Genomic DNA, 26,487 nt, shown 5'->3' on the forward strand with positions numbered 1-26,487 from the left:
TCTCTCTCTCTCTCTCTCTCTCTCTGATTTCAGTGTAATGAAGAGCAGGAGAACAATATTCTGTAATTAAGGATTCCATTAAGTTGAAGAAAAGAGCAAATGGGGTTGTTTGTTCTCCTAGCTGAAAAAATTTGTCTGTGGTGGGGGTTAGTGGTGGTAGTGTAGGGAGAAGAGAGGTGGGTGGAGAGACTAAGTCAGGGCTGTTTGTTGAATATACTGTTAAGGACTGTTACCATCCTAATTAATCAAGTTAGAAATTACAGCTGTAGTCGGTTTCCCCCCAATTCTTCTTATCAATTTTCTTCTCTTTTGAGACAAAGCAAATATAAATTTTGTGTTCATTTGTCTTTGACTTCAGCATCTCTGAAAATAACAATGTAGCACAAAAGACCAGTATTTACCTAGTTGTAATGTGGGTTGCCATGGTGTTTTGAAAATTATTGCAATTATGTTCACCATGCGAGTCGCCCTTGGTAACTGGCGAAAAAACTGATAATCCTGTTTTGAACAAAAGGTCAAATTGCTGAATAGAAAGTCTTGATTAACTAAAAGATGTACAAAGTGGAATTATTTCCTACCATTCAGAAATAGTTCTTGATCGGGTTTGGGGGAGGGGGTGAGTAAGTACATCTGATTACTGAAGTACAAAGCATTGAAAGGATGTTGTCTTGAGCCTTTCATGTAGTCTTAATGGTGGCTTTTTTGTCAAATTTACCCATTTGCGGCATTGAAAGAGGCAGCTGCATTTAAGCTGGAGAGATGGTGCTTTTTCAAGAGTTCAGTGCATGGAAAGTTCTCAGCAGTATCTGCAGTTTACTATTAGACCCTGGTCTATTAAAACTGATGTACTGCATTTGAGCCCATTGCTCTTGGTGCTTGTAAAACCCTCTGACTGATGATCTAATAAAGTGCTCTTACTGGACAATCTCTGATCAGATACTTTAAAAAAATCACAAGCTTTGGAATGGAGTTGATAGAAACAAATGGCTGTTCTGAAAAGTTTGTAGCCTTGTAATCTGTGTTGAGGAAATTTGTATTACTATGCTTTTGCTTCTAACAAAATTTCTTATTTAAAGTGCAGATATAACTACTGCTGAAACCGTCTTTGCTTTAATTTTACAGAAATTATTTCTGAAAACTAAAAGTATTAACTTTTTACCAGTCTACAATAATTATTTACACTGGTATTTATAAAAGACCCTCTTCTCACCATCCTACTCAAAGCCTATGATTTCTCCATCTTTTAGTCCTGAGAATTACCTTTTTTAGGGGGGTAGGAATTGAGATTGCCTCTCCCCCCCCCCCCTTTTTTTTTTTAAATAGCTACCTGGAAATTAATGCTCAGAAGTTTGCTTTCATGCCACTTTCACACAAGCTCTACAAAGTGTAAACCTTAACAAGTTTGTGGGTTTGCATTCTGCATCACCTAGCAACCCCCTGGCTCAGCCAGCTCTCTTGTCTGCCCTTAGTCCTGTTTGCAGACTATTCAAACTGCTCTTCGAAACCACGAAAGATATTCAGTTTCATTAGTGCCATTCTCAAGGAGAAAATAATTAAACTTAAATGAACAAACATTGCTTAGTGATGCTTTAAATGATTCCGGTTTTAAGATGACCAGGCTGTTGAGACTCTGTCATTACCATTTATGCCACTAAGCTCTTCTAAACTTAGAGAACTACACATAAATGTGTAACTTTTAAACCTTCATAAACATAAATTCCTTCAGTATTCAGGTACATCTACTATCACAGTTTTTATATGGAGCACTTGCCTTCACGTTCTTTTTCACTTCTCCTTTCTTTATGCAACTGAAATAGTTATGCGTGCTTGAGCTGACACATCTATTTATTACCATGTATGTGGGAAAATCAGATCTTCCTTGTACCTTCGATATTACACATACATGTCATATTTATTTAGCTTCTGCAAAACAGTCTAACCCGAAAAGTTTTGTCATACAATAGACTGTGGAGGGGGAAAAATACTTTGTTTCCTAACTAAAGTGCAGTCGTAGCTGCAATGAAGTCTTGAATTCTTACTATTTGTTAGATTTCCTAACATGTACAATGCATGGCTGGACTGTGTGAGCTTTTTGTGCTTTGACAGTTGACAGACAAAGCAAAATTATTCCTGAAGCAAGGTACTGTACTTAGTTGTGACCTATTATAACCTAAGAATTCAGTTTGCTTTGAGTTGGATGAATAGGAAGAGTATTTTACAGAATAGACTTGAATATACTACTAGAGGTTTTAGCTGTCTATACAGAAATACATATACATCCTCCACTGAGCTTTTTTTTCAAATGCAATTTTCCATATATAGTCATTTTAAGTATATTTTCCCCCAGTTGCTTGCATGGAGCCAAATTTAACTGCTTTGGTATTGTCCAACGGTGGTAAAATAAAATTGCTGGTGATTGTTGGGTTTCTTTGTGTACTGTATGGCAGGCTATGAAGGCTTGTGTGCTACTTTTTAATGTTCTCTAGGTGCGTCTTGTGCTTAGGCCCTGATTGCAAATTAAGATCACAAGGCTGAAGTACTGGCCATGATGTGAAGCAAAGCAGAACACACTTGTTAATTTATTATATAATATACCACTGTTAGGGTTGGAATTTATCCACTGGTAGTGCTATTTCATGTGTTTACATGAGGACTGCTGTTTGCATCTAACCTATCATAAGGATTTGGAGTGCTCCATTATCTTTTCAGTAGACTGATGGCACAAATGAGCAGATCAATAAATTTCAAATAACTTGTATGAAATGACGTGATGTATGTTTAGAGATGTCTTACTTTAAAAATCAATTTTTAATAACATTTAAAACTCTTACATTGACCTGCAAGATATTTTCCACTTCTGTCGTGTTTGATAATTTTGTTAGAAGTATTTCTGCATTAACTTTAGTTTTTTCTGATTTTTTTTTTTCTTGCTTTGTTCCTTCATTTCCTGCTTCAGCACCTCTCTGAGCTTTAATAATCAGGCAGGCATGACACTTTGCTATGTAGAAGGTTTATCTTAAAAATCAAAGTAATGTTTTTTTGTAGTGAGTTCCCATTGGAGATTTTGGGGTTTCTTTTCCAGTTCTGGGTGCAAATTTGAATCAGAAAACAATATATATTCGGTTCCTTTGAAAATCCTAAATCACAATATGCCATTCTTAAAAAAAGCCACAAACCTTCACTGCGTAGCCTAAAAATAGGCACATATTATATTTTGTGATTTGCTTTGTGGTGAGAGAGTGATTTGTTGCTGATAGAACCCCAGGTGTTCAATCAATAAATAGAGGCACTTACCAAGTGCTGAGTAATACAGGAGTTCCTAAAACATACATTGAGGGGGTGGAGCTTTGTTGCACAGCCAAACCCTGGTACCTTTTGAGTCAACGGCAAACTTCCACAGATTTAAAAGGAAACAAGATTCGGACCAGGGTATGTATTGTTCTGGGGCACAGTAGATGGATGCCAAGGGAAAGCTGTCCTGGTTGGTAGCAGCCTTTGCACTAATCTTGGGATCTGTACACCATTTCAGTTCCCCAGTATAGTCTAAGAGATGCTTTAAATTATACTGATTTCAAGTGGCCCCAAGGGGCAATTACAGTAACTGGGAATTACTAGGGCAATGAAAACATTGGCTAAAACCTCCTTTTTCCCAACGACACCCCTACAACACCAGCAGGTATGGGGGGATGGGGCATAGGAGTTGTTATACCAGCTTTATGGCACTGAAATATCCCCCTGTATTGGACTGTGTCGGTGTAACTGCACCTGTATTCCCCCATCTGCAGTCCACTGTAGGCATGCCCAGTCTGATCTCCACCTGTCTCTGAGTGGGGGTCATTGTCCCACTCTCTTCTGATCAGGGATTTTAAGTCCGTACACCCACTGCCATCCACTGTGATAGAGGCTACCTGAAGGCCAGTCCCTGTGCATTGCTTTCCAAGCGTATAGGCAGCAGTTACAAGTTACCAAGTTACCCTCAGCTCTTTTTAAACTAACACATTTATTCATACAGTAAAAGCATAGAGAAAACCATATAAAAATAGATTTAAACCCACACTAAATATTCCAGAAATCACCCATCTTCCGTATGATAGGCCAGTATCCCTTCCAACACTTCAACAAGGGTTAGGGCCTCCCCTTTGACAGAGAGTCATTTCCATTTGCTGAACCTAAATGAAGGCAAGCTCATCCGTTTATACCAGTGGTTTTCAACCTTTTTTCATTTTCAGACTCCTAAAATTTTTCAAATGGATGTGCGGGCCTCTTTGGAAATCTTGGATATAGTTTGTGGACCCCTAGGTTGAAAACCACTATTCTATGGTAACAACCACCTTTCACTCACCTTTTAGGCATAGTCTGTGGACCCCCAGGGGTCTGCGTACCACAGGTTGAAAACTGCTGGTTTATACCAAAAGCCCTTTCTTTGGCTTGGTCTACACTAAAAAGTTAAGACAACCCAGCTATGTCACATGGGGGTATAAAAAAATCCACTCCCCGGAGCAACATAGGCTAGCCAAACCCCCAGTGTAGACAGTGCTAGGTCGATGGAAGATGGATTACCTACACGACAGGAGAATCCCTCCCATCAGCATAGGTTGTGTCTACACTGAAGCACCACAGAAGTGCCCCTGTAGCATTTAAAGTGGAGACAAGACTCTGGAAAACCCTGCCCAAACCATTACATGCAAACCACCCTGTGGGGTGAAACTTCTCTGGAGTTGTTTAGTCTCAGTGACTCTCTTTAATCATCCCCCAAGAAGTAGAACACAATGATCCATAAACCAATCATAAATGTAATACAATAGTCCCCAAAGATACTGCATGGAGTTGCAATGTCTGTCACAGGGTGATGATCCTCCCGGTCTTAGAGCCACTTAGCATCACCATCTTGTCACAAAGTGGTCCTAGGATAGGGAAGAATCAGGACACCAATGTCTCTGGAGCCTTATAATGGGCTTTCTCTGGAGTGGTAGTGCTCTGTTTGCACGGGCTTATCTTTTCAGGCTTGCCTCTAGTTGCATTATTGGCTAAATTTCCTTTTAATGAAGGAGAGCATAAGAATCCAGCTAATGGGTTCCATATAATCTAATCCTTTTTACTGAAGGAAATAGTTTTGTAGTCAGGATATGTTAAATGTGAGCTTTGAAGAAGAAATCCAAAGGTTAGAGCTCTCAAATGTAACCCTCAAACAGAATCAGAGGTGCTGCCATGCTCATCACTGAAGGGGTAACATCGCTGATTTGTGCACTGTCCTTGGGCCTGCTGCTGATCCATATTTGGAAGTCTGGCTCCAGTGCTGTGTTAATGCCAAGAGAACCTTCTGATCTGAAGAATGCCAAAACCAGACTCCCCTTTTCCTTAGGTGTGATAACAGATCATATGCCAGGGGTAGCTAATGCGCAGCAGTAGCCTGTAACATTTAAATGAGAAGGCAGAAAGCCAATTTAGCTATGTCTACACTGTATCTGTGAGCGAGCCTCCCAGCTTGGATTCACAGACTTGTGTTGGTGGGGCTAATGCTACCCCACTGAAAATAGTTGTGTGTACAGTGCTTTGACGTTGCAGCTCGGGCTCTGAAGCCAACCTCTCCCCACCCCAAGATTCGGAGCCTGAGCTCCAGCCTGAGCCATAATGTCTGCACAGCTATTTTTAGCGCGTTCATGTGAGCCCCACTGATACAGGTCTGTGGATTCAGGGTTGGAGGTTCATTCCCAGAAGCATTGTAGACAGGACTTAATGTCCTGTTTCTTAGCATCCATGTTTCACATGTATATAGCAAGATGCTGAAGACAAGAGACTGCAGCAATTTCATTCTCCAAATGTGGTTGAGGGTCAGTAGAGCAGGAGTCACAAGTCCAGTTCTACTTTGGCTCTCAAAGTAATGTTTAGAATCCCCTGTAGTCATACTATTCAGGTATTTGAAGTGCCCAGTGCTTGGGTAGGAATATATTTGCTTTTTCAACAGACTGAGATGTCACTACTGTCTTTTTCTTTTTCATGTGCTATCTTTAGACCAAACTTTTCTGCTTCCATTGCTAGTCTTTCTGACAACTTTTGTACCTCTTCTTGCAACATCAGTTCAGTATCATTGGTGAAGCACAGATGACTAATTTTTCATCCATTGACAGGTAGGACCTTGTATAGGTTTTCATCAATGGCTCTTCTTAAAATTTCTTCAAGATAACAGTGGGGGTCGGTGATAGCATGCAACCATCTCTGACACCTATCCTCAAGTCAAACCAACTACTTTGTTCATGCCCCACAAAAATGAAACTCTCTCACATTTCCATAGTAATTTTGTATCAGCCTTATTACATTTTCACCAGTTGTCATCAACTGCAGGATTGCCCAAAGCAGTTTGTGCCACATGCAGTTAAACACCTTAGCAAAATATACAGACATAAACCATCTTCCCATGTTCTCCAGCACTCTCTCACATAGCACATGCAGATTGAATATTTACTTCACTCTACTCCTTTGGCTTCAACTTGGCTTGTCCTTCATCCAGAAAGTTCTCTATCATGGACACAATTCTCTTCAGGATGATGTACAGCAGTATTTTGCTAGGGTGAGTCAATAATGAGATTTGTAGTAGCATCCACAAATAGTCAAGTCCCCTTTTATGAATAGGAACCATCAGGGACTGTGTCCAAGTCTTGAGCCATTTTTCATGCTCCCAAATCACATTGACAACTTTATGGTATACCCTGATGAATGCCTCCCCACCACTTTTAATTAGTTCCGCTTGTATGTTATCTACTCCATGGGCTTTATTGCTTTTCAGTGTCCACGCCATGTCCACAACTTCTTTAAGAATAGGAGAAGGTACATTGGGATAAGTCGAGCATCTCGCATAGATCTCCTCAGCCACTTTCCTTTCCAGTTTAGAATTTTTCGCTCATATTATACAGTTTCCTGCAATATTTATCCTAAGTGTGAGGTGAAATGGTATTTTTCCTGGCAGGGAAACCTTTCGAAAGAGTCTTGGTAAACCCTAGTTGCACTTTGGTAAACCTTCTTAACGATCTTTGCTACAAAAGAGTTCTGTATATTGATATACTGTTGTTCAATTGTCTTTTGCCACTTTGTTCAGTGCATTTATTTCTCCCATGATATGGGAATAGTATTGTCGTGCATTTTCACTTGCCTTCCTCTTTGAAAAACCTCAATAGTCTGTACAATGTTCAGGAAGCCAACACTCAATCCTGATGACCTTTCCAACTACCATCCCATCTTCAACTCACATTTCTGGATTAAAAATAAATGAGAAAGTAGTAACCACCAACCATATGTGACATTAACCAACATCCTGGAAGCACCACAATTTGGGTTCAGACCAGAGCACAGCACAGACACAGCCCTCGTGGCTCTAACACATTAACCTCTTTATGACCAAGGACACTCCTAAGATATCCATGCTCATGCTGCTGGACCTGTTTTTAGCTTTAAACACATTGGCCCAGATCCACAAAGGTATTTAGAGTTTAGACACCTTAGTTCCAGTTTTGGCTCCACTGTGATCAACAAAACTTTTGCTGAACCCGGTAGGCACCTAAACTCACTCAGCACCTAAGTTTGCAGGGTAAAAGTTCCATAGACACCTATGTTTCTACCTCTGGGCATGCACACTGCTGCCTCCCTCTAGGCCTCCAGACACCTATCTCCCTGCCTAACAATTCACAAATCAGGGGGAAGATGGGCTCATCTGCCTAAGTCACATACAGCACCTAGTCGGGTAGGCAGCCTCTGAGCACGCATACTGGATCAAGCCCCGTTCGTAATCCGACTGGAGGAGGAGAAGGTGGTAATGGTGGCAGTGATTCCCACATTATAACTTCCAGCCCAGTTGTTATCATACTTGCTTGGGATGCGGGAGACCGAGGTTCAATTCCCCCTTCTCTGCCAGGGTGGTAGAAAGGATTTGAATAGGGGTCTCCCACCTTTCAAGAAAACCACTGAGCTATGGGATATTCTGATGTGGGGCTCTCCCCGTCTCTTCTGTTGCAGATGTTCCACTGTGGATAAATAGTGAGAGTGATTAAATCAGAGAGACTGGCCCTAACTCCTGGACTACAGAGTCTGTCTCTCTCACCCTATAGTGACTGTTCTACTATAGATATATACTTAAATAGTCATTGGGACAGAGAGAGAATGACTCTGTAATCCAAGGCACTCAAATTCACAGGCTGTTCCCTATTTTAAGAAAAATCGGATAAGAGAGTGGCACACAGGGCATCCAAACTGAAGTAGTTCCTGTCATCTCCACACAGTGCCTCGAAAAGGGACTACAAGCCCAACTACAGGCAAAAATTTTCCTTTTGTCCATCCTCACAGAAGTATGAAAGGAAAGCAGACAGGTACGTCAGAGGAAAACCCTCAGGCAGTAAAGCCAGAGGTAGCTGCAATAGCTCTAGGAGCTCACTATGAAAGACTATGCCTCAAACCCAATTTGAATCTAGGAAGCAGAATATCCCACTTTTGAGAAGAATGGTCTTTTAACCATGGACACCTAACTTGTTTTAAGACTGAGCTTGATAAGTTTATGGAGGGGATGGTATGATGAGATTGCCTACAGTGGCATATGATCTATCCATAAATATCTCCAAAGTCTGGTAATGGGACAGTAGTGGGGAAGAGCTCAGGTGTGTGGCTGGTGGGCGTTCCCCACATGCTCAGGGTCTAACTGATCACCACAATTGGGGTGGGGGGGAGGTGGGAATTTTCTCCCTGGTCTCCCTGGCAGAGACCCTGGGGGCAGAGCAGCTTGAGGCATGGGTCACTTGCTGGTTTGATCTAGAGTAAATGGTGGATTCTTTCTTGCTTGATTACTTTAAATCAGGGACTTCAGTAACTCAGTCAGAGGTTATGGGCCTACCTCCTGAGTGGATGGGTGAGGTTCCGTGGTCTGCAATGAGCAGGAGGTCAGACTGGATGATCATGATGGTCCCTTCTGGCCTTGAAGTCTATGTGGGTGAGAAAGGTAGTGTATTTCACTAGCTAAGAGCCCCACACTGTCCCTACATCCAGTCATCTATCTGGAGTAGTATGAACAAGAGCTCTCACTTTCTGGCTACAGGAGCAATAGAATTGGTTCTTTCAGAAGGAAGGTTCTTCTGGATAATGAAAAATATGGAGCGTGGAGCCTGAAATGCTGGAGAAGAAGAGATCTAGAGCATCTTGGACTTTGAACAGCTCAACAAATGGATGAAGAAAACAAGATTTTGGATGGACTCCATAGCCTTGGCAGTAATATCCCTATCCAAAGGGATTTTGTTACCGCAGTGGACTTAGCAGATGCCTTTCATCAGCTCCCAGAGTCTTTACCAGATGCCATGGTGGTCATAGCCAGTATCAGGGTCCTAACCTGTATTTCTTCCTAGACTACATATTTATCAGAGCCCTGACCAAAGAAGCAGCTCACAGCACCACAGTTCTAGCATTAGAATTGGTTCAAGCACATGGGTTTGTGATAAACAGCAGGAAGATCTCTTTTATCCCTTCCACAAAGAGAGCTCATTTGCGAATAGATAGGGACACATCTGTGACAAAGGTTTTCCCCTTACTGCACAAAATAGGCCTTCTGGTTTTGTGTATAGCAATTGCACTATGGACAAGATTCCATATTAGGCATCTCCAGAAGGTGTGGAACTACTCACTGGAATGCGTGATAGATTAGGTGCTGGAATCTCTCAGTTGGTGGACAATCCCAGGGAGTGTCTGCTGGGATCTTCCTATCTGTCTGCCAGGCCCTTCCGACAGATGCCAGCTTAATGGGGGTGGGGAGCACATCTGGGACACAGTACAGCTCATGGCACATGGAACTCCATAGACTGGAATGAGAGCATCAACCTCTTGAAGCTAAAAGTGGTGAAACTAGCCCTCTGAAACTTCCGGAAGGGTGATCACAACCTTGTCCAGTCAGACAGTACCACAGAGGCATACTGCACCAACCAAGGGGGAATTTGAAGCTCAACTCTACACTTGGCAGCGATGGAAATAATGAAATGGGCAGAGGAGAATCTGGCTTCTGTAAGAACAATTCACATGAAGGGAGAAATAGACCTGAAGGCAGATTGGCCCAACAGACATACAGTCAACAACTCAGAATGGTGGCTAGTTCTAGCTGTCTATCTGTTTCCAGTCACAAGAACAAAAAGTTACCATAGTACTTCATCAGGGAAGCAGATCCCAGGTCACTGGGAACAAATACTCTTGAATGCTGGTGGCTGAAGGGCTTGCTTTGCACATTCCCACCATTTCCACCTTCTAGGGGGGGTGATTCAGAAGATAAGGCGAGAGGTAGCAAAGGTGATATATAGTTCTAGCTCTACACTGGTCACAGAGACCATCTTTTTTGTACCTGGTAGACTTGGCGTTGGAACTTCCACAGCATCTACCAGAGTCTGAATGTCTTTCACCAAGGTCCTGTTCTCCAGGCCATCTCCAACTAACAGCGTGACTGTTGAGAGGGAGCTGTTAATTGCTTTGAATTATCCTCCAAAGTGAGTGGGATTCTACTGGCTTCCAGATGCTTTTCAGTATTAAAGACCACCTCCTCCATCTAGTCATGGTTTAGCTCATAATGTCAAGAAAGCAGAAACCTCAAGGATCCTGTTGTTCCAGCAATTCTGGATTTTCTTCAAGATGGTATGGACAAGGGTCTTCCGCCCAACATCATAGCACTTTAGGTGTCAGACATAAATAGTGTCTTGCCTGCAGAATCCTCAAGCGCCTTAGTCAAAAATCCTCAAGTCTCAAGATTTCTCAGAGATGTGGTCAGAACAATTGTTCCTAAGTGGGATCTGCCACTGGTTCTAAAAGCTCTAACCACCCAGTCTTTTGAACCGCTAACAGTGGTCACACCACTCTATTTTCTCTATCAAAACACCTGCTTCTTGATCGCTATCGTATCTGCTGGATGAGTCTCTGAGTTAGCAGATCTATCCATGTGCGAACTATATTACATGTACGACACTGACAACGTAAGTGATTTTAAGAAATCCAGAGCCTCTTGCCAAACGTGATTCCTCTTTCCATATGTCACAGTAAGTGATACTCCCATCATTCTGCCCAAATCCTATGCCTTACTAAAGTCTGTGGCATAATGTGGATATATAGAGAGCACTAAAGATCTACCTTTAGTTTACAAGAAGATTAGGCTCCTTGTTTGTGTTCTTTCACCCAAAGTGCCAAGGTCTCTGGGCATACGAAGTATCCTTGGACAAATGATTAAGTTATGCATTGTGGAGGCATGCAAGCCATCAGGTGAATGTATTCCTTAAGAAATGGAATCAAAACACACACTAAGAGAGCTTTGGTGACTGTAGACAGAAAGGGTTTGTGCTTTAACTGTGAGGAAGTCTAAAGGGCAGCAATGTATCTTCTATCATCACCTTTATTAAACATTATAAGGTGGATTTTCTGTCCTCTGCAGGGGCCTCCTTAGAAAAGAAGGTGCTGCACGTGATGATCTATGGTAAATAACTTACCATTCATGCATTTAGTTTCAAGGGTATACCTCTCTTTTTCGGTATGTTTATCCCTCCCTGCTTACTATTCATTGCTCACTATTTCCCATACATCAGAGAATTGTAGGAGACATTAGGCTGCAGAATGGGAAATTTCTTACCCAATAATTTCCTTTCTGCTAGCAGTGTCTCCCTTGATTCTACAATCCATGGTGTGGCTTCATTAGCCAACAGACCCCATTTAATTTTAAGTTTGTAGTTTGTGTACTAGTTAGCCTACTGTACACAGTTCACTGATTAGCAACAATAACTTCAATGCCAATCATCTTATAAGAATTTTTACGAGCCAGAGAATGTTGTGACATGTTGCAAGCAGAACTGCAGAGATGAGAACAGCCCTGTTATGGGACATGTTGCAAGCAGACAGGAAGTTATCAGGGAAGAAATTTTCCACTCTGGGACTAACCTCTTCTTCCAGTCTGCCCTCCTTCATTTCAGATAAATTCTTTAAGGACAATTACAGCTGTGCTCTGTGCTCCTGTATTGGACTTGTTATGCATAGTAGTGTCATCTAAGGTTGCTAGCTAAACTAATTCTATTGCCAATAAGATTGTGTTTTATACAGCTTCAGAAATAGTCTTTGTGTGGACAGACAAAAGGAGCACGGTGAAGCTCTGGAGGCCCAGCTCATGTCTGAAGTGTGTCCAGTGTCTGACGAGAAAGGGGGCAAAGTACGTTGGTCTGGGTAGGAGGAAAGGCTGGACCCAGCAAGGAAAATTTTAGTCATCTGAATGAGTTTATCTATCTTTAAATGTATGACTTTTTTCCCTACAACACATTTTCTGAAATTTTTCTCCACTCCAGTTTTCAGTGTTCCAAACAGGTGCGTCCTCTGTGACCTCCTATGTGCTTTGATCATCCTCAGTAATTCTTTTTCCTCCTGTATGTTTACACCCTTCAACTGTGTAATTATTATGTTGTTACTCCTTCCTTATTCATCACTAACTCTACATATTTAGCTTCTTTAAACTTAAATGTATAAATGTATCATTCAGTATCTTTAGTCCCTGATATTTTTTGTCTTTTCTATCCCTTTTGTCAGTATTTATCTTTCCAGTTAATGAGGTGCCCAGAATTAAATGCAATACACCAGATTCATATGTGTTTGAATACATCATACTTGTATAGATAGCAAGTATATTTCCTTTTTTGTGCTGTTGCCTTTCAGATGCTTTTCTAACTTGCTGTCCATTATCATCTCTGTCTTTTTCAGCATTATCTTCCTTCCTCCTATTGAATATTGCATCTTGGATTTTTTGTGTAGCTCTTTTAGTTTTACACATTGGCTGGAGCTAGCTGGAAATTTTCTGTTGGAATGGTTTTTTGACAGAAAATGCACTTTCCACAAAATCTAAATTTACACAGAAAATTTTCATTTTTTCTGAAAAATTAACAGATCTGTGGCTCCCCGATTCCATGGCAACCAACCGGGTTCAGTGATGGGGAGCCCAGGCTTCCAAGCTCCACAGCTCTGGAGCAGCCTCTAAGTGGGCTCCTGCAGAGCTGGAGTTCCTGGGTCTGCTGTAGTCTGCCAGGGATCCTGTGTAGCAATGTTTCATTTCAGAAACACTTATGTGTTTCCACTGTGGGAACGTTTTGTTATTTCCGAGACACAATATTGCAGAATATCTGTGAAGAAAAAAAATTGAGTTTGGGGGTTTCCATCCTGAATCAGACCAGAAAAATTCCAAAAACTAGAAATTGATGGTAAAATTGAAATTCTGTTTCCCAGGCAACTCTTGCATTTACCTTTTTACTTGGAAGTTCCCTACTTGGAATATCATGGAGCTGCTGATATACAGTAGTTCCCCCTTTTGCGTATGCATGCCCAGCAGTAGATGGAGCTACCAGGCTGTAGAATATACTTGTTTTCTTGCAACTGACTGCCTGGGCATTTGTCGTATCTTTTGTTTTCTCTGTGGTTTTTGGTTTTCAGATTTGACCAATTTTTGTTCTTGTGGAAGTTAGGTGCTGTTAAAATTCTTTAAAATGTGTTCATGCAGTAAGCAAAACAAACTTTTTTGTATTTAAACAAAATCCAAGAATGTTGCAGTAATTCCTCTATTTGCTCACTATTAATATGTAGAATGAGGACCCATTTCTTAGTAGACAAGGCCTCAAAAAAAGTCTTATAGTTTGGCTTATCATATGATACATTGCATAACATCTGACTATTTTATGCCATACATAAGAATCAACGGCTGAGTTAATATCAACCTAAGTAATTGCTGAAATAAAGCCTATCTGAAACATACCATTGAGCACATTACAAGATATCCAAAGTGTTGCTGTATTAGAGAATAATCATCATGCTCAGCTAGTTAAGATAGCAAGTTTACAATAGGATAATATTTATAATGCTTGTCTAACTGCAGTATGCAAAAAGCTAGAGTATCAGCAACATGCTTAAGAAGAGAGAGCAGTACTTTTCACTTGCAGTTCTTTTCTCCGTTAGCTATACTTAGTGGACATAGTATATAATTCAGGGATTTTCTTTTACATCACACATTTTCTCCAATCTCCTTGTCTTACATTTCTCACACTTAGCTAGGCATTTGAATCAAGAATTGTTAGAATCACTAGGCTTGTGAACTGTAGCTCACGAAAGCTTATGCTCAAATAAATTTATTAGTCTCTAAGATGCCACAAGTACTCCTTTTCTTTTTAGGCTTGTCACCGTTGTTATCATGGTAGTCAGAGGTGAAGACACCAAGCAAATTCAAAACTGCGGGTTTCCTGCCATGATTTTATTTGCTATTTCGCAAATTAATTTAAAGACTTAACAATAGCTGCTGGGAAATGAAGGATTGGTTTTGTTTGGTCAGCAAAGACAATGGGCATGAGTCAAATAAGGGTTAACAATCCTGCATTTGAATAAATTGAAACTAAACAGAGTGCATATGTTGAATTTGATTGCAACATGAATGCCCTTGGAAAAGTTTTTTGTTTAAACCAAATCAAGACCAGAGCTTAATTATCAAAGCAAAACAAGAGGCATAAAGAGCTACATGCTTTTAATATTGCTTTTTTCAAAAATAGCTCCCTTCACACATTTATCTACATGTTTAATTTCCATGCATAATAGCACTAGTTATTGTTGTCATTTGTAAAGAGAAATTAACAGATAGTAAGTACAAACAAACGCAAATAAGTACTGAATAGCGAGGTGACAAAGAAGAAAAGACCTCTTTAATGTTAATTATAACTGGTAGGAAGTCTAGACAATTACATTATCTGTTTTCTATATGAATTGAAGGGACATTTAGTCAGTATCTGTGTCAGAGATACAGTTGGGTATTTGCTTTAAATGCAGGTGACTTGACAACTTAGCACTTCCCCAGTTTTTAACATACCTCAGTGAACTATGGAGTTGTAATTTATCTAGAAAAATAAGTTTCAGGTATGTCTGTCATTAACTAGACATTTCTTAATAATTAGAAGCAAAAGAAGAATATAAATGAGTTGTAGAATGTTGACGTTTTGTTGTTGTCTTAAAATATGGTGATTGTTTTCAGTTTGGCTGTCATCTGTTGATTCTTGTTTTCCTTACATGCATTGTTTGACCAGGAATGTTCATAGTTCTTTCTTAAGCAGCGAATAAAAAGTAGTTACATGAAGAAATTTGCTTCAAGTGTAATTACTACATGATAGGTTTGGTGGCCCTTTCTATGTACTTCTCAGTGAAATAATATAAGCAGCTCCTTACAAATGAATCATTTTTATGTGGCTCTTCAAATCCTTGATCATTGGCTCTAAATGCCAACAGTTGGCAGAAAGCAAGCAAAAGAGATTATCACATTCCGGGGTGCAGTCCAGACCAGTGAGGGTTGTCACTGCCTGCCCTGCAACCTTGGGTGCCTCACAATGCTTTGCTGTTGTAGCTCTCAGCCTGGGCTGCTCCGAAAGAGCATACAGGTCACACCCTGATTGTCTATGTATAGCTACAGCCCTGGTCCAGCAACTCTGACCCCAGTAGCCAATCAGCAATACACCAGCTACATTCTGGCTTTCAGCAGCCTTGGTTACTTCCTACAGGGTGACCCCAGCACACTCCCAGTCCCAAATTTCCCCCCAAAATATGTGTTCTTCACTGTCCAGCCTTCTCCTGGACAGTTCAGATATTAGAGGTCCATTGCCCCTGTAAAGGGTCAATATTCAATAGTTTTGCTACTTTAACTGGAGTTATCAAACAGTTCAGTGTAAACACAACAGTGGATTAAAAATAAAACAAATTTATTTAACTACAAAGATTTAAAGTGAGTACAAGGCATTAAAGACAGAAATGCTTACAAGAAAATAAAGATAAAATGCTTTCTAGTAACTAAAACTTAACAAACTAGACTTGGTTCAAGGTCAGATCCTAACCACATGTTCCCAGCAACGGGACTGACCAAATTCTCAGGTCAGAACCCCTCCCAAAGTCCAAAGGCTGGTTCCTTTTTCTTCTTATGTGAAAGAGAGAGAGAGATGCCTTGGAGTGTTCTTGCCCCTCACTTTTATAGTCCAGTCACCCTTTGAAGAGGATTCTTCTGAGGATTACCCCTCAAAGCAAAATTTAGTCAAACAGTAAAGAAGGTGACATGGAGTCTATTCATGCTCTTTCTCCTCCCCGTGTATGCTGAAATGCAGAATTGCCTGGTCTCCAGCCATTTCCCCCTCTTGCTGTCTCCAGGACCCTGTTTACTACTTATATGTAAATTGGAGTAAACACACATTCTTCTTCATGTATATGCAGCTGTGTATTCCACTTAGGTGTGTGTGTGCTCAATGCCTGCACTGCTTCCCGCAGCTCCCATTGGCCGGGAACAGTGAACCGCAGCCACTGGGAGCTGTGGGGAGGCTCCTCGGCGTCTGAGTCAGGGTCATCATCCTCCCGTTTTCCATTGCCTGACCAATATTAGGGGCCATCAGTGGACCATTGCAAGTACCAGGAGTGGCGCTCGTCTCATGGTTGAGACAGAATCCTCTGGCCCAATGCCTACTGACCACCAATGTCAGTGGCTTCCATGGAATCAGTTGTGGAGTCCTCTTCATCATGCTCAAAGGCGAGGTCTGTGGTGGTGACCGCCGATTCACTGCAGGCGCCCACACACTGGCATTCCTTCTCTGTGCGGAGCCTCCATAGTTGTTCCCCCGGGTCCATCAGCCCTAGAACGGGATCCAGCTTTAACCCAGTGAAGGGATTTGTCTTGATCCCCAGATGACTTTGTGCTGCTTGGTTGATCCCTCCTTTTGGTACCAGAAGAATTTAAGGCATCCCAAGACGTTTTGTGGCACATAGCTGCTTCCCTCAGTATCCAAGTGGAGTTCTTACAAGAGAATACCCACAATCTAGTGGCTATCCTGCAGCTGTCTGCCCCTGGGAGAGTCACCCTCTGTATCAACGATGTGCTCCTTGAACTGGCTATGGCCCTCTGGAACACATTGGCTTGATATCGCCTATGGTTAAGCACATGGAAAAGTGCTATTTCCTTCCTGTGACGGGACACCTAAGTACAACCTGGAACTGAGGTACTGCTATGACCCCCTAACTCTTCAGCCTGGGCTGTCTTTTACAGTGCTTTGCTAGTGACAAGCAGCAAACCCCGGCAGGTCCTATTATCACTCAGCACAACAGCATGTGGAGCCCCACACCCAGCTAGATTGCATGAATGTTCCCTGAGCCACTCACGAATCACACAGAGAAAGGCACCAGCAAATCTCCCAAGTCCCCAGCCTTGCACTCCAGAACTGTACCATCTTGCCCTGGTGAGAAGCCTGACCAGCGTAAGTTCATTACGCAGTCTGCCCCTCCCTCAATGTGGAGAGGAGACACACTAGCTTTTGTAAACTGAAATGAGATTTACTAATCACTTCAACCAAAACACACTGTTTTAGATAAAATATAAAGCAGATTTATTAACTACAGAATGATAGATTTTAAGTGATTATAAGTTGTAGGCACAAGAAGTCAGTAGTTATCAAAGAAAATAAAAAGTAAGCTCACAGTCTAAATCTTTAACCTAAGCAGTATTTGGATTAAGCAGTTTTTCTCACCCCACTGGATGTTACAGGTAGGTTACAGCCCTTAATACATAGGCTTTCCCTTTAAGCCTAGTCTCCTCAGTTCAAGTCTTTGTCTTCCCAGCGTTCTTGTTGCTCCCAGCATAGGTGGGGGAGGAGAAAGGTAAAAGTACAATGCCACTGTTCCTCATTTTATAGTCCATCTGCCTAGAAAGAAACTAGCCCAGGTATGTCTGGGCTGGGTCTTGCTGAGTCACAAGGTTGAGCAATCACCATTTTGTGTGGTGGTTCTCTTACAGAATTGTAAATCCCTTGTTTACGACTCCCCTGCTGATTAATGGTCGTTTAATGCCCACCTGGCTGTGGATCATTTCCTTTATTGTCACTGGAGAACTAGCAAGGGACAATTCCCAAACTTAGAGTATTTCAATAATAACCATACAGCAAAATTTCATAACTTCATACGCACTAATGATCTACATATTATGACAGAACAATGGGTTTCAGGAGATCATGACCTTTCCTATGATACCTTACATGGCATCTTTGTACAAAACATATCATAATTACATGACTGGTGATTATTTGGGTTCCAAGGTGCTACAGTTCCCATGAGGGATTTGAGCTGTTTTATTCCTATCTGGCCTCAGATTCCCTATTTGTAACTGTGGCAAGGGACAAAGCCCATCAAGCCAGGTTTAAGTCACCCTCAAGCATAAGGACTCTAAATGAATGCACCTCATGGCAGAAAGACACCTTTTCTTTCTTACAGATATGAATTGCTAACCAGCAAACCTTGCTGTCCAAGTAGGATTTTGTTCACTGCACAGTTATGTCAGAGTTCTCAGACCAGCAAGATGAATTTTGGCTATTTCTCACGAAGGGCTGCTTAGTGGCTAAGACATCCTTGTAGTCCGCACTAGACTTCTCAGACTTCTTAGGGTGATGGCTTCCGTGGTCACCGTGAGGAGGGCTTCCTGGCTGCAAAATTCAGGCATTGTCCCCTATGTCCAGCAAGCCATTGAGGATCTACTCTTCTACGGTCAAACGCTGTTCTCTGATAAGACTGACAAGACACTGCACTCCTTCAAGGTCTCTAGGCTACCATGTGGTCCTTGAAGATAGGCTAACCCGCTTTCACAATACTTAGGGCTTGATACTGACAGCTGGGTCCTAAGCACTGTCAGATCAGGTTAGGCCAGCTAGTTCCTCTCCACATCTCCTCTCCATCCTCTCTCCCAATCTCTCTTCAGGGACCCCTCTCACAAGATACTGCTCCTTGAGCAGGTCTGCTCTCTACTTTGGGAGTGATGGAGGAGTTTCCGCTGGAACACCGTAGTCATGGCTTCTACTCCTGGGACTTTCTGGTACCCAAATCCAAGGGAGGGGTAAGACCCATCCTCGACTTTTGTGATCTCAACCAATATATCAGGTACATGACATTCCAAATGGTCATTCCGTTTACTATTCTCCCTGTTGTGTCAGAACAACTGGCTTGCTGCTCTGGACCTTCAGGATGCCTACTTTCATGTGGCGATTTTGCCAAACCATAGAAAGTTCCTTTGTTTTGCCGTGGTGGAACACCACTTTCAGTACAGAGTACTTCTCTTCTGCCTCTCTTCTGCCTCCAAGTTTTTACCAAATGAATGATCGTTGTTACAGCATACCTCTGGAAGAAGGAAATTCACATCTTCACATATTTGAACGACTGGTTACTGAGGGGCAGATCCAGAGAGGAAGTTCTTGTTCATGTCGGAATGACACTGAACTTGCTCGACCATCTGGTCTCATCCTAAACACCAGAAAGGCAACCTTGGCTCCCAGTCAGAAAACCTAGTTCATTGGGACATTGTTAGATTCCACTACGTCAAAAGCGTTTCTGCCAACTTACCGTTTTCAGACAGTTTGCCGCCTGTACCTCAGTCTGCAGTTTCAGCCTTCCACGATAGTTTGGACAAGTCTCAGGCCCTTGGGCCAGATGGCCACTTGCACGTAGGTGGTCCAGTTTGCAAGGTTGCACCTTTGCCCCCTTTACGTGTGGCTCAAGACTGTTTGGTGTCCCACTCTTCACCCTGTAGATAGACTGATTCATCTTCCTCCACTGGTCCTGGACTCCTTGCAGTGGTGGATGAATCCAGAAAACATTTGCCAAGGCATTCCCTTTGTCTGGTCCTCGCCCACCATGTTGGTTGTTACTGACATCTCCTTGATAGGTTATAAGGAACACCTGGGGTCTCTGAAAATACAGGTGCCGTGGTCACATCAAGAGGCCTCACTCTATATCAATGTTCTGGAGCTTCAGGCCATCTACAATGCATGCCATACTTCTCAGGACCCTATCAGAGACTCAGTAGTTCACATACGTACTGACAATTTTGCTGTGATATAATATGTGAACAAACAAGAAGGAGCATACTCCAGGTTGCATTGTCTAGAAACGATCTGGCTGTGGCAATTCTGCATTGAGGAAAACACTACTCTGATAGCCATTCACTTGCCGGGGATTCAGAATCCTCTCGCTGACCATCTCATCGGGTATTTTTCCTGAGTCATGAGTGGTATCTGAGGACAAATGTACTCCGGGTCATCTTCACAGTTTTGGGCGTCCCAGCAGTAAACCTGTTTGCTACAAGGGATAACAGGAAATGTCTATTCTGCTCTCGAGGGGGCCTCAGTCCGACACTTTCCACCTCAGGTGGCAGTTAGCTGTTCTGTATGCCATTCCCCTGATCATCCCTCAGGTCATCCTCAAGCTCAAGGTGAATTGGGCCAAGCTCATTATCACTGCCCCGGCATGGCTGAGGCAGAGCTGGTTCTCCTGCCTTCGTGCACTGTTTGTTCAGCATCCCAAACCACTTCCTTACCATCCCAACTTACTCAGAACCAAGGCCACTCCTTACGTCCTGTGTTCAGCTCCCTGCGTGTCATGGCATGGCTGCTGCATGGCTGAATAAAGAGGAAGAGTGGTGTTCGGAGGCTGTCCAGAAAGTCCTCCTTAACAATAGAAATCTCTCCACCAGGATGGCCTATTCAGTGAAATGGAAGAGATTTTTGGTGTGGTCATTAGTTGCGGAATACAAACATTGCTGGTCTCTATCCAGGACATTTTGAAGTACTTGCTGCACCTTCAATCGTTGGGGCTTGCGTTTAGTTCATTGAAACTGCATCTGGCAGCAATATTGGCATTTCATCCCCCCATTCAGGGAAGATCAGTCTTCTCCAATGCCATGCCATCATATACAGATTGCATGAAGGGTCAAGCAGTCTCTTTGCAGACAGACTCCAAATGCATACCATCCTGCATCGAAAATGCATATGAAATAGCTTTGGCTCTGCCTCCTCAGCAGGTGCGAGCTCATTCTATGAGGGCACAAGCAGCGTCCATAGCATTTCTCAGAGACGTTTCTGTATTGCACTTTTGCACGGCTGCTACATGGTCATTGATGCATACATTCACGAACCATTATGCCATAATTGTTTCTTCCAGGGGGATGCAAAGTGGAAAGGTTCTGCAGTCGTTGTTCAGGTAGACTCCAAGCCTTGCCTGCTAGGGACAGAGGGGATGGCTTGTAAGTCACCTATGTGGAATGTACAGCTGCAGCTACTTGAAGAAACGGTTACTTCCTGTAACTTTAAAAAAAAAAAAACAAAAAAAAAACGAGGAGTACTTGTGGCACCTTAGAGACTAACAAATTTATGTGGGCATAAGCTTTCATGGGCTAAAACCCACTTCATCAGATGCATGCAGTGAAAATACAGTAGGAAGATAGGTTTCAGAGTAGCAGCCGTGTTAGTCTGTATCCGCAAAAAGAACAGGAGTACTTGTGGCACCTTAGAGTCTAACAAATTTATTACAGCATAAGCTTCATGGGCTACAGCCCACTTCATCGGATGCATAGAATGGAACATATAGTAAGAAGGAATATATATACATACAGAGAAGGTGGAAGTTGTCATAGAAACTGTAATGAGACCAATTAATTGAGGTGGGCTATTATCAGCAGGAGAAAAAAAACCTTTTGTAGTGATAATCAGGATGGCCCATTTCAAACAGTTGACAAGAAGGTGTGAGTAACAGTAGGGGGAAAAAGGAGCATGTGGAAATAGTTTTTACTTTGTGTAATGACCCATCCACTCCCAGTCTTTATTCAAGCCTAATTTAATGGTGTCCAGTTTGCAAATTAATTCCAATTCTGCAGTTTCTCGTTGGAGTCTGTTTTTGAAGTTTAACTGTAACTGTGGTACTTCGGAGTTGTGATGCAGATGTGTATTCCACGACCCACCCTCTGTCCTCTCTGCATTGGAATCTCATTTCTGGGCATTTTGGTGTGAAGGAACTGAGAGAGGATCAGGGCAGAGCTGCCTCATGTAGCCAGGTGAGGAGCTGCAGCCATGAGATGTGAATGCCACCCCTCTACGGGTACCGCTACATAAATTTCTTCAGCTCCAGTGCACTGGGCACGTACAGATCTAAGTGGAATACACGTTTACGTCATGTCTCGAAGAACCACAGTTACATTAAGTAACCATTTCTTCCTTTGTTGAGGATAGACTTGTTTAACAACTTTTGCCTTCACATGGCTGGGTGGGTTAGAACATATGCTAACAAACATCATATAGGGGGTATTCATAACTTTATATATAATGTTGCTATGTACATTTCACCATGATATTATTGACCAGCAAGTTATTAGCTTTCAAATGATACCTCACAAGGCATATTTTGTACCTGGGTGAGTAATTCATTCTCATTCTCTCTCTCTGGACCAATTAATATTTAAGTATTTATACAAAGTGGAAAAACTTCAACAAGAGAGAGCTTCTTCCCCCCCCCCCCCTCCCCGCCCTCAAATAGCCTGGTGATTAGGACACTTACCTGGGATGTGGGATACTTGGTTTGAAGTCCCTGCTACAGAGTGGGAAAATTAACCTCAGTCTCTTAAAATGCTGAGCCCTGGCACCTCTGAGCTTGGCAGTTCATAGCCTCAGCACCTCTGGGCTTGCGGCATCAGTTATGAATGTAAAAAAATTGCCTGAGCCCCAGCACCTCTTTTATTACAAATTAAGCACTGGTCTCTTGCATACCAGGTGAATGCCTTAACCAGTGTGTTATTAAGTACAAAGGGACACCACCTCCTTCTCTTTTCTGAATGGCACCTAAATTTCATTGTGAATCTAGCCTGAAAAAATAATTTTTTTTGGTTGAAACTATTTGACAATTTGGGTCAAATTCGTGAATAGTTTAGAGTTGACTGAAACTGCATTTTTTTTTTCAAATATACTATTCAGGCAAAAAAATTTGCCCAATCTCAGTGAGACCTCCCCTCAATAGATAAATGTGTGACAATCTGTCCCTTGCATTGGTCTCTTCCTAATATAGTAGTTATTGTTTTAATGCCTGAAGCATGAAGTTTAATATGCCTTCCATAATTTTTGTTTTTATCTATTTATGATAGCTCTGGGTATTCTTGAAATCCCTATAAATACCCACTCTTTTAAATCTTAAATTCTTTGTCTCATCGACTTCCGTAGTAATGAGTTCCACAGTTCAATCACTTGTGTTAAAAAGTGTTCTTTTTATTGGGGTCTTTTTTGGTGGGTTTTTTTTTTTTTTTACGTTCTCATCTTTTAATTTCATTGAATGTTCCCTTGTTTATGTGTTATGCGACAGGGAGGATAGAAGTTCCCAATCTACCATCTCTGTCTATACCATGACAGGACTAGAAGGGATCTCCCAGGTCACTGAGTCCAGTTCCCTGCTATCATAGGCAATGCCTCTTCTAATTATGTTCATAAACTTACAACGCTCCATCTTAAAACTAGTTAGGTTGTTTGTTCCCACAACTCCTGTTGGAAGGCTGTTCCAGAACCTCGGTCCTCTGATGGTTAGAAAACTTCTAATTTACAGCCTAAATTTATTCATGGCTAGTTTATACCCATTTGTTCTTGTGCCAATGTTGTCCTTTAGCCTAAATAGCTCTTCTCCCTCTCTGGTATCTACCCTCCCCCCCCCCAACCCCACCCCTTGTGTATTTATAGAGAGTAATCATATTAGTTTATCTTTCAAGTGTGAAGAAAATCAGTCCAGTAGTTTTTAAGTGAAGAATGCTTAAAGTTGACATTTTCACATGTGGATTTTGGCTGCCCCCAAGTCAGTTAAATATGAGTCATTTACAGATGTGCTGCAATTTAGTAACACTTGTACTTTTTTTTGTAATCTGAGTACATGTGTGGAGATTTATATGTAAAACTGGAGCTGAGAACTAATTATATGTAATTGTATATGAGATATGTATTTGTAATTGTATATGTAATATGTATATATGAACTAGTTATATGTAAAACTGGAGCTGAACCAAACCTGTTCAAGTCAATAGAGTCACCATTGACTTCAGTGGGCTTTGGATCAGGCCTGAACTCAGGAACTTCCAAAAGTTAAGGCTTCAGCTTGAAGCATTAATGTGGTCTGTATTGTTCTATGTAGTTTAAGAATCCTAAGAACTAGTTAATAGCTGTTTACATTTAACCATGAAAATGGCACTAAAAAAGGACTACGTAGGTATATAGCTAACCCGTAAGGAGATACCTTAACTCTTGGAATTCCCAGACCTTTGAACATTTAATTTTATATTAATCCTAATTTTATATCTAATTGCATTTTCTAAAAGTTAAACCCACTGAGCAAGTGTTATAAACAAGAAATGTTCAAAATGTTTCTCTGTCATTGTGTGTCTGAATAGTCTCTTATTTTTCTGGCCCGCTTTATGGTTACTGTGTAAACCACAAATTCTGCATAGAAATTCTGCAGTGCTGTGGAATTTGCCTCTAGCATGATGTTAGTCAGAAAAACCTTCCCTGTCCTGCTTGGAGGTGCATAAAACCCTCCCTTGAGAGCACAGGTAGTGCACTGATAAATGCTGTGCTTGTTCTGCCTGGGCATAAACAGGGAGCATTGCACTAGCCTCAGGAGTGCTCCCACTCTTCACTCTTTTGCTTACCTCTGTGTTCTTGAGAGAGAGATTCTGCACACTTTGCCTGGGCTGTTTCAGAACAAGCTGGGCCAGTTTTTTTTTTTTGCTCAGCCGGACAGATTGGGGAATGCTTTGTAATCATGTCTATCAGTGTTGGATTTGCTGGGTCCTCCTATGGAAGAATCACTGCTTATCACTAGGAAAGCCACCAAAATAGATCCATATTGTAATCCCTTACTTCCCCCTAAAACTCAAGCAAGCAAATTATGTCAGTACCCCATGAAGCAACACTAGATGGGTGTGGGAGGGAGATGTAAAATAAAAGTTATGAGTGAGACAATTAACAGGACCTCTGTGGGGTCTATATGGCAATTTCTTAAGATTAATATGGAAATAGACAGGTTATACCTGCTAGAAGCCAGCGAATGAAAAGAAACTTAAATGTTTTGCCATTCTGTCAAGCTGCCCCAGAATTGTCCCGCGAGTGTTGCTTCACTGCACAGTTGTGGAAGAGGAAAGTAGATGCAGAACACACACCTGGGGTTATGCATCTGTTCAGCGTAGAATACAGTATGTTATGGCAGTAGGGGAAGAGTGTTGTATAGTGGGTAGACCAGGGATCGGCAACCTTTGGCGGGCTGGGCCGGTTTGTTTATCTGCCTCATCCGCAGGTTCAGCCGATCACAGCTCCCACTGGCCGCGGTTTGCCACTCCAGGCCAATGGGAGCTGTGGGAAGCGGCGAACAGCACATCCCTCGGCCCACTTCCTGCAGCCTCCATTGGCCTGGAGCGGCAAACCACGGCCAGTGGGAGCTGTGATCGGCTGAACCTGCGGACGCGGCAGGTAAACAGTCCGACCCGGTCTGCCAGGGGGCTTACCCTGGCGGCCCACGGGCCAAAGCTTGCCAATCCCTCGGATAGACCAAGGAATTTGATGTCAGGACTGCTTGGTTCTTTTCTTGGCTCTACCACTTACTAGCGTACCTTGGGCAAGTACCTTGACCTCTCTGTAGTTCAGTGTCTACATCTTTAAAATGGGTATTATTTACAATACCAACCTCCCAGAGGATGTTGAGGCTTACTAGTTAGTGTTTTCCTAGAGTACTTTATCATCAGAGAGAGTATCTCCTTTTTAAACATTGTTAAAATCGTCTAGGCAGAGTTCAACATTTGGGTGGAAAAAAGGAAGTAGTAGTTTGAATTAATCATCGTAAAGTTTATTTAATCCTCTCTTTTCCCTTCTCCTTCTGCAGAGTTGGTTAATATGTGAGGAGCCGACTTGCCAGAATCGAACCCGTCGCCTTCCCCTCAGTTTCTCCCAGAATGGTGCTTTATGTCAGGCCTGTAAGAAGGCTATCCTCAGACCTGAAGTAAGTACCAAAAGCATCACACTAATACAGTGGTGTACAATTTGTGATCCAGGGGGTTCCTGAAGCTCTGAAAAGTATAATTGTGGCCCTTGAAGACAACTGTATTAAGAAGAAAATATTATAAGATGAAGCTAAAATGTGTTTCTTGAGCTATGCACTGCCAGTTTTAAACTGTTTGTATCAGCCTCATTGCTGTGGACTGGAAGTAGAGGGTTTTGCCTCTCATTGCTTTTCCTTCAGCCACAGGAGCAGCTCTGGAACGTTCAGAGCAGTTCCTTTCCCTCTTGCAGCTTCTCAGCAGTTCCCCTGCTGGCCACCTCCTGCATCACAGGATGAAGGAGAGTAGGCTCTGGCTGCTCTGTTGTCTGCTTCCAGACTGCAAGAGCCCTGGGGAGAGCAGGTTAGGAGCTTACTTGACTCTGCCTAGCAAAGGGTGGTTGCTCATCTCTAAGCAGTCATTCGGGGAACTCCAAGAGAGAGAGAAAGGAGAAGCTGCAAACCAGCAATGAATTACAGCTCCTTGATTTTTCCATTTTAGTACTAGCAAAGGCTAACTTGCACTTACTGGCTCTGATCCCCAAGGGACAATATGGCATTAGGGATAGCCAGGCAATA

The 26,487-nt window shown here is 42.2% G+C and overlaps 1 protein-coding gene across 4 annotated transcripts in view; it reads left to right on the top strand.

Annotated features, from left to right (window-relative positions):
* Nucleotides 1-26,487, top strand: part of POLA1 (DNA polymerase alpha 1, catalytic subunit) — a 349,929-nt gene that overhangs the window by 226,670 nt on the left and 96,772 nt on the right. For all 4 annotated transcript variants that reach the window (XM_074968368.1, XM_074968379.1, XM_074968396.1 and 1 more), the window contains exon 35: nt 25,756-25,872. In XM_074968368.1, coding sequence (XP_074824469.1) covers nt 25,756-25,872 — 117 coding nt within the window. The remainder of the gene's footprint in view (nt 1-25,755; nt 25,873-26,487) is intronic.

Source organism: Natator depressus, chromosome 1 (genome assembly GCF_965152275.1).
Source record: "Natator depressus isolate rNatDep1 chromosome 1, rNatDep2.hap1, whole genome shotgun sequence".
Classification (NCBI taxonomy): Eukaryota; Metazoa; Chordata; order Testudines; family Cheloniidae; genus Natator; species Natator depressus.